At 48.1% G+C, this 25,419-nt stretch overlaps 1 protein-coding gene across 1 annotated transcript in view; it reads left to right on the forward strand.

Moving 5' to 3' along the window:
- The first annotated feature begins 8,556 nt into the window (after positions 1–8,556).
- The window catches only part of LOC125441943 (neuropeptide FF receptor 1-like), a 28,605-nt gene continuing 11,742 nt past the window's right edge, over positions 8,557–25,419 (forward strand). Inside the window, exons 1-2 of the mRNA XM_048513009.1 lie at positions 8,557–8,778; positions 21,185–21,496. Coding sequence (XP_048368966.1) covers positions 21,208–21,496 — 289 coding nt within the window. The 5' untranslated portion in view covers positions 8,557–8,778; positions 21,185–21,207. The remainder of the gene's footprint in view (positions 8,779–21,184; positions 21,497–25,419) is intronic.

The raw sequence follows: 25,419 nt of genomic DNA on the forward strand, positions 1-25,419 counted from the left end.
GGAGGCTTTAAAGAGTGAATTACAGATGGCAAAGTTCTACCACTGTAAACGCCCTGCTACCCACCTCACCTCTCAATAAGCAGGGCTCGAGAGGCAGATCTTAGTTGGCAAGCTAGGTTGTACAGCGTGCCCGCCCTAGAGGTCTCTAGAACTCTTTATCAGACTGACTGAGAAAGGTCAGCCATCATAAAAGATGGGGTAGGTAGGTATACTCAAAAGGTACAACAACAAAAAAAGCACATAATGGCTAATGATAATGAAATCACCAGTCTCCTCAAAAATCTAACTAAGGCTTTCATTCAAAAGAACTTTTGCTTCAGTCTCTTTTGAATGAAAGCTTTATTTACGTTTTAGAAGAGACTGATGGTTTCATTACCATTAGCCATTAGGGGCTTTCCTTTTGTTGACTGAGAAAGGCGGCAGGGGTGTCTATGTGTGTGCGTGTGTGTGTGATGGAGGAGATGTTTCAGACCATGGAGAAGAGCTGCTTTTTATATGTTGCTTTTATCTTCCTTTGAGGAGTCACAAAGTGGCATATAATTGCCTTCCGTTCCACACACCCGTCCCACAATAGGGACCACTGAGGTAACAGGCACCTGTCCTGATGAGGCTAACAGGAGTGGTATTTGGTTTCGATAGGAAAAGCCACACAGGACTGGAAGGATTAACTGCCCCATTGCCCCAAGGATTTACTGATCCTTCCCTTATAGTCCTGATATGATATTCCAGCTCATTTAACTGGATGTTACTTGGGTCTGGTTGGTAGAAGTGGTCTGGATGTTTTGAGCATGTGAGGCTGATTTCGACTGGAACAATGGCAGCCAAAGAGAAGGGGCTTTGGATCTTCATGGGGTATTCCTCTAAGCACACTTTTATCCGTATTGCCCTTTGCGAAGTGTGGCCTTTGGATCCCATAGATTAAATCCACATACTCCACCAAAACTACTTTCCAGCTCCTCTGTCCTCAGCATTCACATGCGAAATAAACAAAGTGCAGAGCTTGAAATGCTCTCAATCCTGTGTGAGAAAAGGCTTTTGGAATCAGGAAAATGGGGCATGTGGATGGGTTGGCTTATAATGGCTTCCCAAGCTTTCCTGCTCTCTACAATGCCTTGCATGGTTGAAGCGTGAGTCTAGTGGAAGGTGTAGTAGTGCACTGCCGACCCAGCAGTGCCGTAGTAGAACGTTGGGACGCCAACGGACCTGCGGCCTTGCCGGTCGCGCTCGCACCCTCCTCATCCCCATGAGTCCGCGGGTAGAGTGAACTGTCTGGCTCAATCACCGGGCGCAGGGACAATGGTCTTGCCCCCAGGTGAGGATTAGGCTCAGACGCGTACGCTCCTCTCCGCACGTAGCCAGATGAGATCATGCATCACATGATGATCTCCGACCTCCAGCTCTCCGGAACTCCCCAGTCCTCCCTCCTACGCCCCGATAGAGTAACAATAAAAGGTGCCAGGAACGGCAGGCGGGAATTCGCTAGGAACCGCGGACCTCCGGTCTCCGCTGCTGGCGATCTCCACCAGATGTTATCTCCGGCGTCACCGTCACCGTTCTTCACGCTGACAGCCCGGTGATGGAGTGGAAGCCTACAAGCTGGTGCGAGAAACCGGGGAATCCTCGAACCCTCGCACCCTGCTCACCGTCGCCTGGGGAAGGGCAGCGATACCGAGAAGTCCGGCTGGATCGAGCATCCAGGGGACCACCGTTTCGGTATATCGCCTGTATCCTCTGGATCGGCGCATCAGAAGAACTGCAGCGTCCTACCAGGACACTCTCTAGATCGGCGGTGAACGCCGGTGAGTATGGGAGCTTGCAAAAAGCAGGGAGCTTACATGACAAACTGCGTTGGCGAACTGAAAGCGTTAGCGAAATGCGCGGCAGGGTCCCGTAAAGAGAAGGGAGCTGCGCCAAATTGGTTCGGAGATTGAAGCTCAGTGTCCATGAGGTGCGCAGAGGGGAGACATTGAATCTTAAGGACTATAGGAAAACATCGAGCACTCTTACGCACAGAGCCTCGTAGCGCCCGATAATGCGGCTATACCTGCAGCGATGGAGACAATGTTTTGTCGCATGCATCAGCCTGCAGACCTCACGGCTCCCCTTGCTGTAAGCAGCCGCCCTCACTTCGATCTTTCACCTTCGCGAATTTCGACCCGGAGATTTTCTCCTATCCACACACTAAATTGAACCTGTCCTCCCTTCTGCCCCCCTGGCTCCCTTCACCCATTTCAAACTCTCCAGCGGCTCAGCCGCCCCTCTACTGCTCCGCCTTCATTTTCGAAGCCACTGCACCTCCGTCAGCGCCAGCGCGTAATGGCGGGTTTCAAAGCTTTCGCCCAGAGCGGTATTAGCCACGATCTGCAGAAGAAGCGACAACCCTGGCCGAGGAAGAGCGATGCCGATATTCTTGCATTGTACCCCATCCACTTCACAGATACTGTAAGGGGAGGATGGCATAGATTCGGCGGGTTGTCGAATACCGCCCCCCTGAGCTATAATATCATACCCGAGCTCCGCCAAAGCAATGCGGGGACGTAAAGAGTCACTAGCCCCTAAATTGAGAGGCATGCTGGAAGCCATCGCAAGGAACCACCTAATGGTTCCAGATGACTGGAAAACCACCTTTAAGCATGCTCCTGAGCCCTGCGCGAATTTGTGGTCTGGGAAAGTGGAGTTCATCAGCAATGCTTCAACAAGAGCAGCCACCTCTGGCTTGGTAGCCTACGCGCCGCTCAGCTTTCACGGCTTCCGATGCTTTTGCCAATCCCCTAGCGATCAGATTGTCCTGCCTGAAGAGGCCACCCTTACGATTGCAGCCTCTGGAGTCGCCTATAAGGCATTTATCAAAGTCCCCAATGCCCGGCCAGCCAACCCCAGAGTTTCTCCTCCATCCGGCCAAAACCCCAAGAGGCCCTATGCTGAATTGTGTGCCAGACAGGCTCCAGGAGCTCAAAGAGGCGGGTAGATGGCGAGGGAGTGCCCAAAGCAGGCTCCTCATGTAAGCCTGCCATAAAGGGAGAGCGGCTTCCATGGAGTGCCTTGGGGCAATCTGCAGGGCCTAGAGCAAAAATCCTGAACTGGCCGACATAGCTTAAGGCTTTGCCAGGACATTGGGTCCTCCGCCCACCAAAGCTAGCCTCCTGCAGCAGGCACTCTCCACGGCCGGGGGAGACAGTCTCAGGATGACTGCTTCAACTCGCGGCGAAGACCCGGACACTTCCGAAGGAGAGTGTAAGGCAGCTAACCCGGTGGGGGGGGCCTACAACCCCGATGGAGGAGGGTCCTCCCCAGGAGGAGGAGGCCACCTAAAACCCGGTGCCGCGTTGCCAGAAGGGCTTCCATTGGAGAAAGCTTGACTGCCCGTCGGGGAAACTCCCGCCGGAGCGTCTCCCCAACCCAAGGACCAGGGGAGGAGAGTATAGAGCAGACCCAAGCGTTAAGGCAGGCCCTGCCAAAACCACCCCCCCCTCTGCGTGGCATCACCGGCTCGCATGCACCCAGCCCATCTCCTTTAAGTTCCCCACGAGGAGTTCTTGTCGGCCCCAACCCAGATATGGCTGAGCCCATCCCTACGGGACAATTGGGCTGTGAAGGTGCTGCCAAAGGCCTCTGCAGCTGAACAGGGGACTGTTCATGCGTCCCCAGTGATCGACTCCGCGCGCCAAGGACCCATCCACCTCCAGGTCTGGACAAACATCCCACAGGGAGCGCTGCCGCCCGGAGCCAGCTGCGCTCAGCAGCTGATTCTCTTGCCCCATCGCTGCCGCTGCCGACCCAATAAAAGGCTCTCACGAGCCCCAGCAGCCAACATGGCGCAGCCACCACCACACCACCGTGCGCTTGGCGGTGGAAGGAACACCTATCCGGGGAGCTCCCGTCCATATCTGGAGCTTCGCCGCCCAGAAGGATGTAAAGAAGTTCAAAGGGCCTGGTGGACGCACCGGCGCTGATGTTACCGTCATCAGAGAGCAGCCGAGTGGCCCGACCAGTGGCGACGAGGCTTGCCAGCACATCTGGGGGGGTGGGGAGACAAACCCAGCGAGCCAGGAGCATCCAGCCGCTCGCGGTCAACAACCCAGGACTTCGGCGGCAGCTCTGTAGTCCGCTTATCGTTCCTAGACATCCCATGTGTATCAATCTCTGCAGGAAAGAGAGACCTCATGAGTCCAGGTTAAAAAGCGACTCTGGTCTGGGACGGGGTAAAGCCGTCCGCGGATCATTGATTCAATCGTGCCTTCGAAGTTGCCTCGAATTTCCACAGGAAAACTGTTTCCCTCTCCCCTCCCCTCTTCTCCTTCTGTTTTTTGACCAGTAGGCGGGAGGCCGAGTTGGCTGAGCTGGCCCTCCCTGGATTAAAATCTGGGCCCGATCCTGATACACCGTAGGCACTGTCAGGACCAGGCCCTAAACTAGAGAGGATGCTGCCGCACAAATTCACCCATAAACCGGCTTGGGCACCCGCAACAATGTTGCTCTCCGGTTTTCTGACTTATTCCGGCCCGCTTGGCCGAGCCGCTATACCTTAAGGGGCGGTCTCCGTGGCCCGGCGATCCCCGAATCAATTCGATCACAAAATTTTTAGCACCATCCAGCTTCCTGCGGTTAGCCACCAAGGTCCCGCGGTAAAGGTGCAACTCCCTTGCAAAGAAACCCCCCTTCCTTTCTCCTTTGTGTGTGCCAGAGATTTGCCTCTAATTGCCCTGATTGCTTCATTCCCCGGATGCACCCATCCCCCCCAAAGGGGTGCTTCCAAAGCCCCTTTGTGTTGCTGATTAAGTATGCATACCCCACAAATCCCCAGGACTGCGCCTGTTCCCTCCCCCTCTCCGAGGCTCGGACCCTGGCAACCAGGCAGCACCCTGATGGCGGCTCTGAAGCCAGCTAATTCCCACCAGAATTGTAGCCTGCCTCCTGCCACTCCCTGTCAAACAACTAAAGAAGAGGAGTGTAGAAGGCCCCAGGAGGAGTTGCATTAAAAGCAACCTTCACCAGGCTACGCAAAACAAGCCTTCTCCCTTCCCATATTAAATCCTAAATACTATACTAGCTTTCGATCCCAATCTCCCACCATCGGCTCTAGAAGCTGAGCCTGGGCGGGACCGGCCCCAGTAACCTGGGAAAGGGGTGTGTGTTTCAGTCCCTCTTCCTACCACAAGGTTCCGTGTGAGACTCCGATTCGCCATGACAGGCCAACCCATGGAATGGCGCCAGGAGGAAAACCAACCCCATCAGGAGATGGAATGCATCTCTCTAAGAGGATCCAGCCTTAGCGATCCCAGCAGGAGGCAGCCGTCGTAGCGCCCAAAGATCCGAATGACCTGCAAGGAGAGCGTCAAGGCTGACCACCAGCCAGGAAACCCTAGCGCTGCTGCGCCAGCAAAGACCACCCGAGAACACCCGAGAACCTCTGTGCAGCTAACTCTTTGCGATCATCACCACCCGACTCAGCCAGCCACCATCCTTTTGCCTGCTCTGCTGCTTCCTGCCCGATAGCGATCAGCCACCCCTGGGAACGAAGCTTTCACCAGACCAACATCTGGGAGCAGTTTGCTGCTATAGCTGCCAGCGTTATCATCTTTTCTGCCTGGGCCGAGTACACTAGGAGTCCGGGGAGCCTGCTGAGCTCCTGCCTGCTCCCCGTCTGCAAAGCGACCGGAGACTTCCCTAAGCGAGGTCTGGGCTGAAGCCCCTTCATGAATGCCTCATCCATCAGATATTCTATGGCGCCCGACTGGGGACCCACGTCGTCCAAACCCTCCCGGCTGGCGGCTCTTTCCCTTGTCCGCAAGGCGATTAGCTAACCCGCGGAGTCCAACACCTGCGCCCGCATCACCGGCGCAACAGGCCGAGCGAGAAGGAACCCGACCGAGGGCCCGATGCGTCGGCTCGGCCAGTTGGAACTGCACACACACACATGGAGGACATTCCCCGGTGTTGAGCATCCATGCTCCCCAGGGGCTGGTTCTGGACCTCGCGGGGAGAGAGGGCGTTTAACTACATTCCAGCCCGACTCCCTGCGGGAACTCTTGCTGCTGTCTCCAGTCGCCTCACCATTGTCCCTACCCCAGGCTCCACCCGGGAGCCCGGACGCCGCGCCGCCCAGCCCAGCTCAGCGCCTTCGGCCTTTTCGACACCTCTTGGCTCGGGACGTAGCGGTCGCCCTCTCGAGCGGAGTTAAGTCTCCCTCGCCTTCCTGAGTGGGAGTCCCCGGACTTCGCTTCCTACAATGCCCCAAGACTATTGGCCCGGCTGGCCTGTGCCTTCTTCGCGAAGTCCATCAGCCTCTACACTCCACGGCTCTGGATGCCCTGGCCTCCGAGCAGCTAGGAACAGATCAAAGCGACCCTAGACAATGCGTGCAGGCTATTATTGATTATTTGTTGTTGTTACATCACCAAGGTTGTGAGGGGAATGTACATAATATGTGTTGTTTTAATCTTTCTGATAATTCTCCAGTTGATCCCACATGAAAGTCGTTGAGGCTGCAAGAGTTGTATCTAATCTGAGAGGTATGATGTTTTGCCCCATTAGGTGGTCAGCCCTCTGGAGCTGGCTGCGGGAGAGGATCGGATTGGTACTGTGCTTATTGTACAGATCTGCATTGTTGGTTTAATTATTGTGTGCCTTGTTATGGGGATCTTGTTTACGTTCAATGCGTGTCTAATATTGCCTAGCGTGTGTAAAGAAACCCCTGCATTTCCCTTACCCGCAGCCAAGTTCTAATGTTGCACAAGCAGCTTAAGTCCCAACTTGACCAAGCGGCCGGAGAGACAAAGCGTCCCTTTAAATGCATATGGCGTTTGACCCCGTTTTCCTAAATGTAAAGGAGGAGATGTAGTAGTGCACTGCCGACCCAGCAGTGCCGTAGTAGAACGTTGGGACGCCAGCGGACCTGTGACGCTGCGATTAAGCATCGCACCCCTCCTCATCATCCCCGCCGGAGTCGCGCGGTGCGTTGAACTGTCCAATGCAAGCTCAATCACCCGAGGCGCAGGGACAATGGTCTTGCCCCAGGTGAGGATTAGGCTCAGGCAGCGTCGCGGCTCCTCTCGCCCATTAGCCAGATGAGATCATGCATCACATGATGATCTCCCGACCTCCTTCGCTCGGAACTCCCCAGTCCTCCCTCCCTGCGCCCCGATAGAGTAACAATAAAAGGTGCCAGGAACCGGCAGACGGGAGATTCGCTAGGAACACGGACCTCCGGTCTCCCGCTGCTGGCGATCTCCACCAGATGTTATCTCCGCGTCTCGTCTCGTTCTTACGCTGACCGCGTGGGTCGACTACAGAAGGCTGGCTCTGATACGATGGTGCCAGAAGTGGAATGGGCATTTCCAAAAATCAGCACAAGTAATTGATCTCACCCCTTGCAGGGGCTGTGAATCAGTTCTCAAAATGTTCTGATGCCACGAATGAACCATCTTTGCAATGCCTATTATCCCCTCCTTCTCGCTGGCTATATGGCCAGTACCGTTTTCCGCAGCATGGTGTAGTGATTGAAGCATTGGACTGACATGATCGGGGAGATCCTGCCTGGAAGATTTTTGGTATATCTTGACCCAGTCGCACACTCTCAACCTGACCTGCTTCACAGGGTTGTTGTAAGGATAACATGGATAAGAGGATAACGATGTAAGCTGCTTTGGGTCCCCGTTGGGGCGAAAGGCAGGGTCTAAATGAAAGAAATGAAAATAAATAAATTCCCACCCACCCAAGGTAAACGGGCAGGAAGCAGAACTGGAAAGAGGATTGCATTGGTTCTCTGTTGCATACTGTTCCACGCAACAGCAATATTCATCGCTTCGACTGTAACCTCCTTTTCTGCTCCTGAAAGATGGATATTTTTGGCAATTCCCCTAGTCCCACTGAAGTCCTATGCTGTTCCACAGACACCCCCCACCTAGAATTTCAGAGGCCATCACTGGCTGATGCAAGGGCAGGGGGTTCAGAATTTCCCCTCTGTTTAGTGCAGCTGAACTTAATTCTCTTTTTTTTATGTGCACAGTGTAGTTGTAGCCCTTTCCGGTCTCAAAACATTTCCCATCTACTCTCTCAAAATCCTTAAAACAGCCCTCGAGGGCAGGGCGATATTGATACTGCAGAGGGGGAGCCTGAGAGAATGGCTTCTCTACGGCTACTTCCAAAGCTTGTGGTCGGGTGGTGATTTGGGCCATGATTCTATGGGCAGCTCATGTTCTATAGTTGCCCAGCTAGCCAAGAGACAGGAACGTTTGTGTGATTCATAAGCCAGTGCTGGTGCCTGAGCCACTGCACCGCTGTAAAAAACAAACAAACAGAAAAGAAAATGCGGCTGTATCGTATGATGTGTACAATATCAATGTGACACTTGCTGGGTTTTTTTCCAAAAAATAGAAATAAAAAGAAAATGGGGGAGAAATAGAGAATCATACCCACCCACACAGATCTTTTTTACTGCCCTTTATGAATTTGAAGCTCGAATAGTGACATCACTGTTCTTGCCAGTGTTATAAGGGAATTGCATGTTCTCTTGCTGTTCAGTCAGAGGGGAGGCAGATTTGCTAGGAAGGGAAACAGCACCTCCTTCTGTCTTGCGAGAACTGATCTGCTATCGCTGGTTCGCTGCCTCACTGCTTTCCTCTGTAAAAAAGACTCCTCAACAGATTGGAGATGAGATCCGGTTTTTGTTTTGTGAAATCCCTTCTTCTTATGATGGAAGCATAAAATCGTAGAAGCAAAGTTTGGCATTCTTTTTGCCAGCCACAAAGATGGATTTCCGATGACTTGAGGATGCAGGTAAGAAATTGGGATGAAAGACATTCTAAATTGTTAAGCTAAAGCCAGTAATATCTTATTTAAATAGATATTAAATGTCATCCCCCCCCCCTTTTCCAGGAACAGATGATGAGGGGGTGAGGGAAGGTGGTAGTATTTGTCTGTTCCTAATACATACGGAATGTATTTTGTAGCTTCAGTCAATGCTTTGCCTAGTTGATCAATATCTGGAAGACAGCAGCCAGTAACTTCTACTCTTTCTTCTCCCAAGTAGATCCTATCCCACAGAGTACTTGCCTTTAAATCAAAAGGGCAAAAGGAATATTTCAAAGGGATGCAATCTAGCAGACATTGTCTCAGACAAAGTAGGCTCACAGAAGCTTCTGACAGAACAAACTGGTTAGTCTTTCAAGTACTGCAAGGCTCTTTGTCATTTGGGCTGCATCAGATATGACTATGGGCATCCCTCTAAAACTAGTAGGCAATTTCTTAATGGAGAGGGACCAGACCCACCTAGAAGTCATTTGCAGCACAATCCTAAAAACACTTTCTTGGCAGTTAATCCCACTGAATAAACCTGAATAGGATTGCTCTGGTGGTCCCTTAACTGTCTTGGGGAATGGTCACTGACAGCTTCTCTTCGACATATTTCTGAGTTTTTCTTAGAAATGTCCGAGGCTGTTTAGTCTTCTGCATTTCATAGGCTTTAATCCACTGGTCACATTTCTGCCCTAAATATAACCACATGATGCTCCTTCTGCCGAGTCAGACATTCAAGAGCGATTGTCCTGTCTATTCTGACTTGCAGCAGCCTTCTTCTATACAGGTCTTTCCCAGCTTGATCAGTTTAACTGGAGATGCTAGGAATTGAACCTGAGACCTTCTGCATTCAAAATGCTCTAACGCTGAACCAATCCCTCTATATGTGTGTATATATCAGCTAGGTTAAGGGTTTATTACAGGCTTGTTATGAAGTGCAGTGTAGCCAGTGAATGCTGTTCATGGTGGCCATCTTCAAATGTCACAAGACTTCTTTATTTTTTGCTGGGGAGGCCTCTCCCCCTTTTAATCCCTGCTGTGTGGAGTTATGTTGTGATTATTTATTTATTTTTATAGCCCACTCTTCTCCTCTGGGGGCCAAAAGCAACTTTTGAGACTCAGTGGAAAAACCTCTACTTCATATGCTGAAGGTCCCGGGTTTGATTCCTGGCATCTCCAGTTGAAAGAAGGTGCTCTGAAAGACCTTTGCCTTCAAGAGATACCACCAGTCTGACCCTGATGAATCAATGGTCAGATTCAGTATAATGTAGCTTCAGGTGTAATCTTTCCTCCTCCATTACAAATCACAACAACATCCCTGTGAGGTAGATCTGGCTGAGATCAAAGTCCACCTCAACTGGAATGAGGTGACAGAATGAGGCGTATTCTATCAGGAAGTAAATACACTGAATTCCTTTTACTCATCTGTGCAATACCCCAGTAAGGTAGATCAGTTTTGTCATGCCAACACTGCAGAGAGAGTCAAAGATGTCAGCTTACCTAGACTCCTCTACTGAGTTCAAGAATCATGGCAGTGGTGTAATTTGAAGCAGGGACCTAAAATGCATCTAGCATATTGAAGAAATACCATTCCTAAAAGTTAGACCTAGTTGTTGCAGAAAAATAAACAAAAGAAATTGTATTAGGCTTTAAAGTTTAACAACATTTTATGCTACTGTAAGCTTCGCATCTTAAGAAGTGGGGCCTGGTCCACAAAAGTTTACGCTAGAATCCAATGTTCTTCAAAGCATCACAGGGCTGTAGTTTATTTCAGCAATGATCAGGCCTTCCTCCCCATTTGCAAAGATGTAATCATTGACAGAGTCAATTCATTTCACCTTTACAGGAACCCGACAAGAAAGACTGTGTTAAATGTGACCAGCCCAAGGACATGAGCTTCACTGTGAAGACTTGAACCCAGTTCTTTCCAGAGAAAGTCCCAGGTCAATTGTCCTTCGGTATCCCATTTAGTCCAGAGAGAAATGAATTCTGCACATGCCCACAGGAAACCATATTCTCCCCTCCGACATATTCTTTATTGATATTCCACATGTTTCAAACTTGGAACCGAGAAAGCAATTTCTGAGGCCAAATATTGGGTTCCAGTTAATCCCTTTTCACAGTCTCATCTGAGTCCATTTAAAAGCCTCATAACTGTTCTGTTCAAATAACTGTTCTGTTCCTTTCTCTGGAAACTTAAACTGCTGTGTTTGTTCTTTCTAATGGGAGTAGATAACTGATTTTTACAAAGCACTATAACTGTTTCAGGGACATCAATAGGGTAATTCACTACAATACGCCTCTGTAGGCTCCCGGCTCTGCAGAGAATCGCCTCCTGCATTTATTCATGCGATGTGCCGTCATGTCCTGCTGCTCTTTATTTTTATTTTCTGTGTTTGTATATCCTGTTTCTAATTCTGTTATTTATCTGTTAAATCTGAATGGTAGTTATTTTCACCCCACTGTGCAGGGCACTGACTTCTTAACAAATCCTTCCTCATTTATTTCCCCAATAAAACTGGGAGTTCCAAGCAAGCCAAGAGAAAGAATAAACCCGTCCAATACCTACAAGTGAATTTCATGACTACCAATGTGAAAGCGCTTCCAACACATGATTTGCCACACTACTATTTCTAGAATGAAACTGATTTTTGGGGGTGTTCTAATTATGCACACAGAATTTGGTTTACTAGCTCCCAGGGAAGTATTGCCCAATGAACACAGGGGGACGTGACTTCTGCACAGACTATTTAAAACTGGCTATGATGTAGGTAGCCATTTAACAGAATGAACTAATAAGCTGGCTGGTGAGTCTCAACAAGATAACAGCTTGTGTCAGTGGAGCCCCACTGACAACATAATGATTCCTGCTGGATCAGACCAAAGGTCCATCTGCTAACATCCCATTTCCCACACTGGTTCACCAGATACCTTCAAGGAAACCCACAAGCAGCTCATAGAGGCAATACAGCTCTCCATCACTGCTGCTTCCCAGGGAGGGATATTCAGAGGTACACTGTAAAGATGAAGGTTCCATTTGGACTAGAGCAACAGAAAATGCTTTCAGCCATGGTATCTTATGTCTCTTTGATTCAAAGGGAGCAATGCAGTGGTGATCAAACTGAGACTTGAGACCCAAAATTGGATCATGGCCCTTCCTTCCCAAACTAGTGTTTGCTGATTACATGTGAATGAAAAAGGAATGTGGGTTTGCAGGGGGAAATAGATGGGCTGGACAAGGAACTGTCTTCCTTCTGCCCCACCTGATTTCCCTCCTGCAGACTTTAGTTTTTGGAGCTTGGAAATTCTTGGAGATTTGGTGATGGAGCCTAGGGAGGACCAGGTTTGGAGATGAGAGGGACCTCAGAAGTCTGTAATGCCACAGAGTCAGTCAGTGGGAGAAGGGTTGAAAACTCCCCCCCCCCAATCCCCTTGATATAATGATCTTCAGAGTTTAGCCTGAAGGCACTTGAAGCAACAATATTACTGGAGAAAAGGAGGCCCAGGGCTTGATTCAGGACTTCCAGGGAAGGTTCTGCTTTCCTGTTGCCTTGAGTTGCACTGAAGAAAGATGAGACAGGAATGTAATTAAGAAAATAATCTTGGAAAGGCTGTTATTTCCCTTACTGTGTGTAGCTCTGGGTTAATGACCTCAGCTTGTTCTAGTGACATTTCCATTTAATGAACATGGATACATCAAGTGCAAAAATTGTACCTGTTTTTTTCACACAGATACTGTGTGTAGCCCCCATCTCCTATTAGCTTCCATTGGAAACAATGGGGGATGGAGGCACCTGCTTTGGGATTCCATAACTTTGTACCCTCTGGACCAACTTTCACCAAACTGGGGTGGTATCAGCAGCATACTATTCTGATGATACCACCTAGGTTTAGTGAAGTTTGATTCAGGGGGTCCAAAGATATGGACCCTCAAATGGGTAGACCCATCTACTATTAGCTCCCATTGGAAACAATGGGGGATAGGGCACCCCTTTTGGGGTGAACCAAACTTCACCAAACTTGGCTGGTATCATCAGGAGTATCACCTGACAATAGCCTGAAGTTTTGGTGCTGCTAGCCTAAAAACTGCACCCCCTGCAGGCCAAGAACAAAAAAACCCACTAAAAATACAAAAACCCACAAATGGGGGGGCGGACACCACTATGTTTTATCTCAGTTATATGGACCTTTTTATTGGATTGATTTATATTTTGTTGGTCCTCTTGTTGTATGCTGCCCTGAGCCCTTTGGGGGAGGGTGGGTTATAAATGCAAACAAACAAACAAATAATAGAAATGGGCTGCTTTCCCCAGTGCCATAGGATTCTTACTATTCAATAGTTTTACAATGCTTGCTTTGGAAGAACATGTATAGTCCGTAATAATAAACCATCCCTGGAAGCTTACAGCAGTGAGACAACACAATAGAGGAGCTTTGACCTCCATCCTCTGTTGTGAAGTTTTGCAGGAGCATCAGACTGGCCACGTTGGGAAACAGGATGCTGAATTAAATGGGGTCAGAATCAGTGTGATTTTGTATGTTGCCAGAATGTGCAATTTCCAGCCAAGGAGATGGGTCTGGTAAAAACAAATGATCAAAACAAAGAAAGGACAGAATTGGTTTCCACAGCCACAAATATCCAGAGGCACCTCTTTTGGCTCTGCAGCCCAGTTTCCTGTCTAAATATTGCCTCAAGAACGAGGCCTCTTCTTTCTCATTTGAGCCTCTGCACCTTGTCAGACACCTTTGATGGAAGGGAAAGTACTGAGTTGCTTTTGTGCCAATCCAGAGCCCAGCCTTCGACAGCTTCATAAAGATGTGCTTTACCACATGTCACTTGCTTACTAAACAGGAGATTAATTACAGGGCTGAATAGCATCTTGCCTCCGCCTGCCTCCATGGCAGCACCGGGATGGTTGCTTCATTAGGTGCTTAAACTAATTACAACAACAGCACTAATGGAATGCCAATTGTGCGCACAATGCCTCAGCTCTAGTGTGGACTTTCCTTTGTCTCCCCTGTTAATAGCCTGGCTGTTGATCAATAAGTTGTTTATTTTTGTTCGACGTGTGCTTAATTAAAGGTAGCACAGCTCAGGATTTACACATTCAGCAGAAAGAGGATAGAATTCTAAGGATGGTGATGACGTTTATGCCACGCAGTCCACACTGCAAAGCAACCATTTTCTCTAGGGGAGTTAATCTCCAGACCTCTCCCGGAGGCTGACAACCCTACCTCTCCTTTTCATTTCATCATCACAATGATCCTGTGAGGTAGGTTAGTTTGAGAAAGACTGGCTGGCCATTGTGGGATGTGCTGCTTCAGACTATGGAGGAGAAAAGTGGCAGATGCTGAATGTTTCACTCTAACATTTTAAAGAAAACCCTTCCTGCAATTTTTTTTTAAATAGCAGATTAGGGAGAAAGGCCTTTTGTATGCCATGCTAATTTTCGTTTGACAAAACTTTGTAGAAGGGAATCCTTGCCCTACAGTCTGTAGTTATTAGGGTTGCCAGCTCCAGGTTGGGAAATACCTGGAAGTTTTGGGGATGAAGCCTGAGGATGGTTGGAGGAGGGGGAAGAGGGACTTTATAATGCCATACAGTGAGCCTTCCAAAGCAGCCATTTTGTCACCTCTGCCACCTGGAGACCAGTTGTAATCCTGGAAGATCTCCAGCCACCACCTGGAGGTTGGCAGTCCTAGTAATGTTACAGTGCATTCTGGGTTTTCACCACTCTGCAGTGGCGTACCACCCTTGGGGACAGATGGGGTCAAATGACCCCAGGCACAACGGTGGGGGGACCAAAATAATCCCCACCCCCTCCTCCTGCAAGCTGACCCGGCTCAGAAGAGCTGGGTCAGTGTGGGGGAGGCACCTAAAGACAGAGCCAGCCTGCTGCCATGGCGCCTGTCCAAGCAGCCTCTTTCCCTTCCCAGATCCTTGGGGGCGGGGCTCGGAGGCACTGCTGTCTGAGCCACCCCAACCCTGAGCAGGTATTGTCCCTGACCAAGAGGCTTGGGTTCAAATGCCCCCTGCTTCTTTCTTGCTGCCTAATTCATCTCACATGGTTCCTGTTAGGATAAACACCTTATATCCTGCATTGAATTACTGAGAAGAAAAATATAATTAAAATTTAAGCTGTATTCATCCTGGGAGATTGCTTTCTGCTTCATTTGTGTGCCACTTTGGGGGCAGTTTATTTATACAGTCTCATTGGTAATACAAGACCCATTAAATAAGAAAATAATAGTCTTTGCTTCCAGAGAGCTTACTAGCTGAAATAAATGATGGGGGAAATATCAGAGAGTGGGTGATACAGGAGTAAGCTATAAAAGCTTAGTCATGGTTAGAAATGAAGATTAAGCTGAAAGGGTTATGGAAATGACAGGGGCATGGCTTACTAAAACAACGCCTGGGGCTCACCCTATGCATTCATCACCTCTCAGCTGTGGCCCATGGGGTGCAGCCAGCCAGCAGGCCAGCCTGGCTGGCCTTGCTCCCCAACTCAACATGGAGTTCGAGTGCAGGGTCAGCCGTCGTGCCCTGATTTCCATGTGGAGTTCCGAGTGGCATGGTCTGTTTTGTGCTGGCCCCAAGTCTCACCAAGGCCAGCAGCAAACTGAGCACTGGGGACTGAGTGGCTCTAGCTTTATGCTGTTGGCTCCCCAACTCCACATGATGTTGGGGAGCTGGGCCAGCCCTGCTGGAAAGTGTATATCAGCACCCCTACCCCAAACTCTTTGGGGCTAGAGCGTGGTTGGGAGAGCACACAGCAATGCGCCCCCCCCCCCCAGAAGTGGTGCCCAGGGCTTTAGCCCCGCATGCTCCCATCACTACACCAGTGAGAAAAGACAAAGATTGCCTCAGACCCATACATGATTTTTTAAAATTACATTTATGCCTTGCCCTGGGCAGCTTCCAACAGCTAGAAGCACTACATCAAATATAACATTTAGGATAAAAACTAAAGAATCAAATCTAAAAAATCTTCACAGATTGCAATAAATAAAACATAATTATAACCTATATGCAGTCTATAACGCCCCTTTTACCTAGGTCATTGAAGATGAATTGTGGAGGGGGGGGGAGAGATGAGATGTAAAAGGAAAAGTTGGGGTGCACAATTTAGATATATGACAACAGACACTCATTAGTTGTTAAATTCAGTGGTCAGAAAATTGTTGATGGTGAATGGTCAGGAGGCCAGCAAGATGCTGTAACAATGATGGATGGATGAATTAATTTAACCTTGGCCACCAGCATCACATCCTTATGCTTAAGGGTCTTTTCTAGCTCCTTCATTGTTGTTAGTCCCAGTCTCAATCCTCTTCGGATTTCTTCGTTGCATCCCTGCTCTTTGGTTGATGATGGTGCTGAAGAACAGAAAATCTTAAATGGTTTCCATTTCTGCAATTCTAGTTTGTCTTCTTATTACGGCACCAAGAAATTGGTTGCACAAGATCTAGTCTAGTGCAAGTAGAAATGTGAGCAGGGATACAATAAGTTTGATTGAGCACAAGTGACTAGCACAGTTGTCCACTTACACAGAAAACTCTAGTGCCAATGGAAACTTTGTGTTGGATTCAATCCATTTTTTTTGGACAAAAAAATGTTGAGTGAAGCAGCTTGGTTGGGTGGGATATGAAACAATGTATGACTGTCATTGGTGTTTGAATAAGAGTGAATTTTCCCTATTCCATTTATTTGCATATGCATTTGCATGTTTTTCATCAATTTCCTTTCTTCATTTTTTGCTGTGGGTTTGTAAGTTCATTTTACACACACTGCACAAGTTTTTAATACAGATTTTGTATGTCCTTTATAGGACATACATTCCACCCTCACCCCCCACCCCCACCCCCAATACTTCTTCTTCAATCACTGTCCCTGGGTCCTCCACTTCTTCCTCATCCCATCTACTGCCTCTGAGGCCCTGTGCCAAATCTCCAGGCAGGTGCCTTGGCAAGTATCATGGTTGCTATGGTAACCCACAAGAGTGGCTAAACTTGAACTTTCTTTTAATTTTAAGTTTGTGCTTCCACAGAAAGTATAATTAAATGGGGGATGAGATTGATGCAGTTCTATCTTCATTTGGGGCGGGGGTGGGGGGCGGACAATTTTTGATTCCCTACCCCTTTCCTCACAGACCTGGTCATACTCTCAGATTTATTTATAGAGCATGAAATGGTAGCTGCAGCTTCTCTCATTGCACAAATTTCACGATTTGCACGAGGGTTTGCCTGGTCTTACAGGTAGGGTGATGAACTTTGTGAAATGCTAATAGGCTGAGACAGAAACGATGTTAAAAATGGTACACATTTCACATGAAAAAAATGGTGTCAGGGAACAAAAACTGGCATGAAAATAAGAAAACACAGGTTCAATCCACACAAAGCTGGATTCTGCGCAGGCCAAATATAAACATCTGCAGGATGTTATAAAGACCTGGGTGGGGGAGGGGGACATTGCACAGGTCCCCTTTTCAAAATGAGCTTGGCCCATTTTATTCCCCTCAACCTGAGGGTTTCGAACATTGCTAAACCAGTGATCCTTTTGCACAGTTTCAGTTTGGAGGCGCTTCCGCACGAACACAACACAGGCAGGAGACGCTTGGTTTCCCTTCCTGCCACCCATTCGCTGTAGGCCCCATGTTGTCTGCTATGTCAAGGAAAACCCGCCTGCCATTCTGTGCAGATTGCCCAGTGTGTTGTGGGCAGATTCTCTGAGCACCGGACAGTGTACAAAGTTCCCCAAGCATGTTTTCTCCCCATGGCAGAAAATACAACCGCCATATAGATCTACAGCAGCACATTCATTAATGTCTGGCCATTGCGGGGAAGTCCCTTTGGGGGGGGGGGTGAGTTAATTTCTGCATGCCTTCGCAGCTACACATGTGTTAACAGGAAATTTTAAAAAGAGAGGTGCCTCCGAAGGCGTGAAAGCAACCCAGATTGTTTTTATGGGCTCCAATTGCTGCCTGAATGGGTAAAGGACATACATGCACATGGGGAAAAAACCCTGATCCCCTTACAATGACTGCAACCTGTTATACATACGCTGTGCGGAATCCACTAAAGAGAAAGCAAAATCCAATTAGATATTTTATTTATTTACTAGCGGGGTCCAGCCACGCATTGCTATGGCAATTGTCCACCTCATCACAGTCCACAACCCACACAGATGTCCATGCAGGTCCAATGATCCGCAGCATACCCTTTTGGGGTAGTCAAATGGAATCCCTCTTTCCCTTTTCAATTCACACTGTTATATGGTGGTGTCTTGTTTTTTTTAGTATAAGGTAACCCTTTCCTTTCTACAACGGAACTGTCCAGAGTGCGAATCCCGCTGTCCATGAGGCTGGTTGACATGCACAGTCCTGGCTTGGGGAAGGCAGAACTGGGGCAAGGAGGCTATCCCAGTCAGGCAGCAGAGGCAGGGTGGTGAGGCGCTCAGATCGAGGCCAGCTCCCTGGGTTCTTAAAGGGCCATGTGCAAAAGAAGCGGAGCCAGTAGTGTTGGTTCGTCCCCACCCCGCAGATTTTCTTAGAAGAAAAAGGCAAACTCCAGCTCGCTTTTAGTAAAAGAGAGCTGTGGCGAATATGGGTGAGGAAGTGGGTAAGTGGTGGTTGGATGTGAGGGAGGGCAGAGTGAGGTGTGTGAGGATGAGCTGGATGTGTATTGTGTGGTAGCAGTGGGTGAGGCACAGAGAGTGAAAGTTACCTGCATGTGTGGGGGGGAACCCCACCTGACGTCTCACACGGCAAAGTGTGTATGTGTTTCACTTCCACTCATATTACCTAACAGTGTTACCTATTAACTGTTTTAACTGCTCATCTCTGCCCATCTGCACGAACATTCTAAGCCCTCATCCCAAGCCCTCAGGCCACAGACAGACAGGCTCCACGAACATTCTAAGGATGACAGTTAAACACAGACAACTTCATGACCTGGTGCGCCAGGAAAAAGACGTTTTGGCGATTTGAAGGTCCGATTATTTGCCCACAACAGGGAGGGACATCCTGTGAAAATTTGGGGGCGATCCGTCCAGCCGTTTTGGCGTTAGGGAGTGACTAACAAAGTCACTGTTTGCTTTTTATATATATAGATAGCCCACTAATGTCCCCGATAGAGAGGGACTCAATGTGGCTTATAACATCATTCCATTTTATCCTCACAACAACCCTGTGAGGTGAGTTAGGCTGGGAATGTGTGACTGGCTTATGGTCACCCAGTGAACTTCCCTGGCAGAGAGGGGCTTCACTCCTCTGACCACTGTGCCAATGCCGGCATGCATATTTGCAAACTGAAGCAACAGGGATGAAATAATCCTTATCTTGTTTTCTTTTCAAAACGTATTTCAAATTCTATTTTCTCCCTGACATAAAAACGCAGTGAGCCATCCTGGGTATTGAGAGAGGAATGACAAAATGTGGAATCAAGTAAATAATTGTGAGGGGGTTTGTAAGCCAGATACATTCATTGCTGGGGTGGGGGAGGAAATGGTTGTTGTCAGATCAGCAAAAACATTCCGATCCTAACTCGGCCATGAAGCCCGTCAATCTGTCTCAAACAAGTCTACTTCACAAAATTGTCCTGAAGATTGGATTCTGCAAGATTTGAGACCAGTAATTCTCTCTCAGCCTATCCTACTTCATAGCGTTATGAGGATTAAATGGGAGGGGGGGGGGGGTACCATGAATGCCAACTGAAGATCCTTGGAGATCTTATTTAGCAGGAATTTTGATAGTTTCCAACAATTGCCAGCATTTTGACAGTTTCCAACAAATGCCAGCAATTATGTCGGCCTTTTATATTGCTGCCTTTTCTTTTTGTGACTGATACCTTTTACATTACAGACAACGGAGTGCTCTAAATTTGTATTTCAGTTAAATATGTATTTCCACGGTTACCGCCTGAGATATATGGGTTCATGTATATAATAGGCTTTTGGAACTTGTGCACAGAAGTGGCTTCTGTAAGTTATTTTCCCTTCCTCCCCTCATTGGCTGCAAATGTAGCGAGTTGAGATACACACTGACCATGAACATGATAGGTAGTGGCCAGGCCGATAAAATGCACTTACCTCCCCACCCATCTGAAGTGCTTATCTTACTGCTAACATCTTGTATACTATTGTGGGCACCTTGGAAGAAAGGCAAGATTGACATCTATCAATGAATTTGGCCAAACCCCGTATACCTCGGCTTGATATGCATGGCCGTCTTCTACATCAAAAAGATTAATCGTACATACAAAGTCTATAAATGTGAGATTTGGCCACATTTGGATGTCACACCACTACTTGTACCGAAGGCTGGGCAGGGAACTAAGTTCAGACCAGCTTCCCATTGTGTGCATTATCCAAATGGGGCAGTGGCCGTGGCTCAGTGGTAGGTTATCTGCAGAAGGTCTCAGATTCATTCCCAGACATCTCCAAATAAAAGGAGCAGGTTGGAGGAGATGGGAGGGGGAACCAGGATGGTGTAGCAGTTAAGAGCCACAGACTCTACTCTGGAGAACCAGGTTTGATTTCCCACTCCTTCATGTGAAGCCTGCTCAGTAACCTTGGGTCAGTCGCAGTTCTTTCCGCACTCTCTCAGCCTACGCGGAGGAGGCAGGCAATGGCAAAGCACCTCTGAACTTCTCTTACCTTGAAAACCTGTGAGGGTGCCATAAGTCAGCTATGACCTGATGGCACTTTACATCAGAGACGTATAGGGGGGAAATGGTGCCTGGAGACAACCCCTTCTCCGGGTGCCCCCTGAACCCCACGCACTTGGAGGTGAGGCTCGGGGTGGGACCACCCACCACTGAGCCTCACCCCCCGACCTCAGTGCAGGCCGACTTCCCTGCAGAAGCCGAGCTGTAGGGACCCCTGGAGGGCGGAGTGCCACCCCCACCCGCCATGCAGCCCTGCCATCCCGCATCCTTGGAGACTGGCTCCTGCTCTCCCCAGGGGTGCCATGGCAGGTGGCTCAGGCACACGTCATTTTGTCACGTGGGGGGGCGTCTGGAGTCCCCCCACATGATTGAAAGGTGTGTGCATGAAAACATGGGTGTCCCCATGTCCCTGGGGCGGTATTCCCCTGCTTTAGATACACAGGAGATGATGGGAAAATCTCCCAGGGGTCCTGGAGAGCCACTACTGGCCAAGGTAGACCTTGATAGATGATTGGTCTGGTTCAGTGTAAGGCAGCTGCACATGTCCACAGACCCTATAACATCTTGAAAACATGGCCTCCCATGTCTTCTGATCATGATGTCCCAATCTTGTAACACTAGTTTCCTGGCGAACTGTCAGTGATATTAACCTTACACCAGAATTGTTACCTCAAGGTTTGTTTTATCTCAGTTTCTGCAACTAACCCTTCCTTTTGATGTTTACCAGGTGAGTTAAATTCCTGCCATACCATGGAGCCTTCCGAAAGCAGCGTGAATCAGACCTTGGGCAACGCTCACAGGAACCTGACTTACTCTCCCTATTATCAGCACTTCCTGCCTGTTGCAGCTGTCTACATCGTTGCCTACCTGTTCATCTTTGCCCTGTGCATGGTTGGGAACAGCCTGGTTTGCTTCGTTGTGCTGACAAATGCCCGGATGAGAACTGTCACCAATTTGTTTATTCTCAACCTGGCCATCAGTGATTTGCTGGTGGGAATCTTTTGTGTGCCTACCACGCTAGTGGACAATTTAATCACAGGTAAGAAAGAGAGTGGTTGGGGGAGGGGAAGGAAGTGGAAAGTGCTACAAAAACACATCAAATCATCATGTACAGATTATTCACACCAGCTGTTCCTTCAAGAAAGCAAAATCAAGAATGTTAGACATTATGGATCATTTGCCCTGACCTGGCCAGCCCAGGATAGACCAGTCTCATCAGATCTTGGAAGCTAACAGGGTCAGTCCTGATTAATATTTGGAATTGATACCAGAGCTGCTACACAGAGGCAGGTAATGGCAAACCACCTCTGAACATTCTCACCTTGAAAACTCTTTGGGGTTGCCATAAGTTGGTTGTAAAGGAAAAAATACTTTGCAGAAGAAGCGAGGGTTAGCCTGGTTATAGTAGACTCACAAGGGAACTTCCCACACTCTTTGTTTCATTTTGTTTAGCAAACTTTGGAAGAGCAAAAAAGAAGGCCTGTGAACTGAGGGGGGGAATGTCAGTCGTGACTTGATGGGGAAGCACCCTAATGCTGTGGGGAAGCAGAAAGAAAACTCTTCACAACAGCAAGACCCCCCTGGGCAAATCACCTGTGTGGAAACAGCCTGATTGGGGTTGGATCCAATGGGCTTCCAACAAAGCAAAGCTTGCCACACCAGTCCTGCTGCAGTCCCCTAAGCTCCCAAATTCCATTCCTGGTGGGTGGTCAAAGGAGCTTAATGAAAAGTGGTTGAGTAACAAGTGAGAACCTGACTCTCCCCTTCCCTTTGGATCCGACATTTAATCTGCCTCCCCAGAATGGACCCAATATGTCAGTCCCTTCCCACTGAATGCTTTAGTCCTGAGCAACAAGTGGAAGAATTTTTGCTAATTTAAACTGTTTGTCTTAAGAGCCAAATGAGACTTGATGAGGGGAACTTGCATTTATGTATTCATAACTCTGCTGTTCATGTTTCTGTTGAGTACATCATTTGTATCAGAGCTCAGCTGCTGAGAAAAATGCTTGGGGAAGAAAAATGCTGAAAGTTAAACTGGGCAGGGGAGAATGTTAAAAGCCATTTGGGCCCCCACTGGGGAGAAAAATAGTGTATAAATGAAAAAGACCAATAGCCAGAGACAAGAACTTTCCCTTGGAGAATGTTGATGAGACCAAATCTCTAAACAAAGTCTCCAGAGCTTGAGATGCCTGCAGTGGATGACACTGGCCCTTTCCGCACAAATCACCTAAAACATTTCTAAGACATTTTAAGACCTCCTCTCACCTTTACAACAATGTATGACCACACTCATCCTTTTGAAATGATTCATGGCTGTCATTTCATGATTTCCCCTTTTAAAAAAGTTCCATGTTGCATTGCCTTGACACTTCAATGCTTCAAATCCTTGTGTTACAATTCTCTACTCCTCATGCTTTGAATATTGCCCCCCCCCCCCCACTGACGTAATGCCCATTAGGCAAGGTGGGCAGCTGCCCAGGGCATCACCTTGCGGGGGGCATCAAAATGCTGGGTTCGTTTTTGGGTTTTTTAGTGGTTTTCATTAAGTGGAATCATTAAGAGACTGTCCTTATGCTACCTGCCAAGTTTGGTGAGGTTTAGCTCAGGGAGTCCAAAGTTATGGACTCCCAAAGTGGGTGCCCCTATCCCCCATTGTTTCCAATGGGAGCTAATAGGAGATGGGGGCTACAGTTTTGAGGGTCCATAACTTTGGTCCCCCTGAATCAAACTGCACCAAACCTGGCGGGTGATGAGACCCAGAAAGTTTTGAGACTGTACCCTCAGAAATGTGCCCCCCCCCCAGCCTGCAACCCCCATTGACAGCAAAGCAGAAAACTCAATGCAGAACAAAGATTCTTGGGCAAATTTTGGGATGTTCTTACACGGAGGGCATTTTTGGATGTATCAGCACCAAATTTTAAGGGTATCATCTGGAGACTGTCATGATGGTACCCCCCCAGGTTTGGTGCAGTTTGGCTCAGAGGGTCCAAAGTTATGGACCCTCAAAAGGGTAGCCCCCATCGCCTTAGCAAAGAATACACCTTAATACACCTGCCTTAGCACACCTTAATACACCTTAGTACACCTGCCTTAGTACACCTTAATACACCATAATACACCAGCCTTAGTACACCTTAATACACCTGACTTAGTACACCTTAGTACACATTAGTACACCTGCCTTAGTGCAACTTAATACATCTTAATACACCTGCCTTAGTACACCTTAATACACCTTAACACACCTGCCTTAGTACACCTTAATACACCTGCCTGAATACACCTTAATACACCTTAATACACCTGCCTTAATACACCTTAATACACCTGCCTTAGTACACCTTAATACACCTTAACACACCTTAATACACCTGCTTTAATACACCTTAATACACCTTAATACCACCTGCCTTATGCACCTTAATACACACCTTAACACACCTGCCTGTAATACACCTGTAATACACCTTCCCTGTCCCTATATACCACTGTCCCTATACCACTGTCCACTATATACCATATACCTATTTTCCTACCATTATACTATTTTATACCATATCTATACTATATACCTCTATATACTATATACTTCTATATACCATATACCTCCATTCTTATATATTCTTTCTTTTCATTATTCTATATATTCTGTCTATATACATAAGTATGTCCTTATGTCTATATACCTGTCTTTCGTTTCCTATATACTATATTTTATATTTATACACATGTATACCTTCCTGTCCTTCTACATGCTTTATACATATGTGCCTTTCTGTGTGCCATGTGGGTCCTGTCTGTGGTCCACCATGTGTGTGTCTCAGTTGTCTATGTCGGCCACTTGGGAATGCATGGGTTTCTGTGTGCAATGCATGTGCCTGTGTGTGGTGTGTCCGTCTGTGTGCTGTGTGTGATTAATGCCTGTGGGACATGTGTCTGTGTGGGTTTGTGGCAGTGATTGCGTGATGCATGGGTGCATGATGCAGTGTGCAGTGTGCCTGTGTGGTTACAACCAGTTGCCTGTGGCCTGTAGCCTCTTGTGGATTGCCTTGTGATGTAATGCCCTGTGTGGTTGTGATGCCTGATTAAGATCCATATTTCCTTGGGTGCATGATGCATAGTGCCTGTGATGGTGATGCTGTGTGAAGTATGATGCACGTGGTTGTGACTGTGGTGCGTGTGCACCATGATGCCTGTGTGAATGCAGTGTGGTTGCATGTTTGGGACATGATGATGCATGATACGCCTGTGGTTGTGTGCAGTGATGACTGTGGCTATGCAGTGTGGCTGATGCAATGATGCATTTATGCATGATAAATGATGCGTAATGCATGTGATGCATGATGCAATGGGACCTTGACAGTTGTGGGTGTGTGCACTGTGATTGTGATGCAGTAATGGATTCACTTGTGTGGTGCTGTGGTGCATGTGGGTGCACGATTAATGCATTCGTGGTTGCAATGATGCCTGTGATGCAGTGATGCCTGGGATGCGTGATGCCTTGTGGTTGCCTTGTGGCATGTGGTGCATTAATGCAGTAATGCATGTGGTGCCTTGTGTCGTTATTAAGATCCTTCAGTGGTTCTTGTGTGCCATGATGCCTGTGATGCCTTATTAATGCACTTGTGGTGCCTGTGGCTGTGCGTGGTCGACAATGATGCCTGTAGATTGCAGCCAATGCATGTGCACCTGCTTGGCCACATGCAGCTGTGCCGTGTGTGCATGGCTGATGCAGTAGTGGCTATGCATTTTATGCACCATAATGTGTGCATGATGCGCCTGTATTAATGCCTTATTAATGCACTTGTGGGTTGCGCCTGCTTATTTTGTGCAGCAATGCATTAGGACCTCTTGTGGTGCCTTATTAATGCAGTAATGCCTGTGTGGATGACAGATTGCACTTGTGGTGCCTCTTGTGGTGCCTGTCAATGCCCAGTAATGCATTCATCGGTTGCAGCCAAT

Source organism: Sphaerodactylus townsendi, linkage group LG12 (assembly GCF_021028975.2).
Source record: "Sphaerodactylus townsendi isolate TG3544 linkage group LG12, MPM_Stown_v2.3, whole genome shotgun sequence".
Lineage (NCBI taxonomy): Eukaryota > Metazoa > Chordata > Lepidosauria > Squamata > Sphaerodactylidae > Sphaerodactylus > Sphaerodactylus townsendi.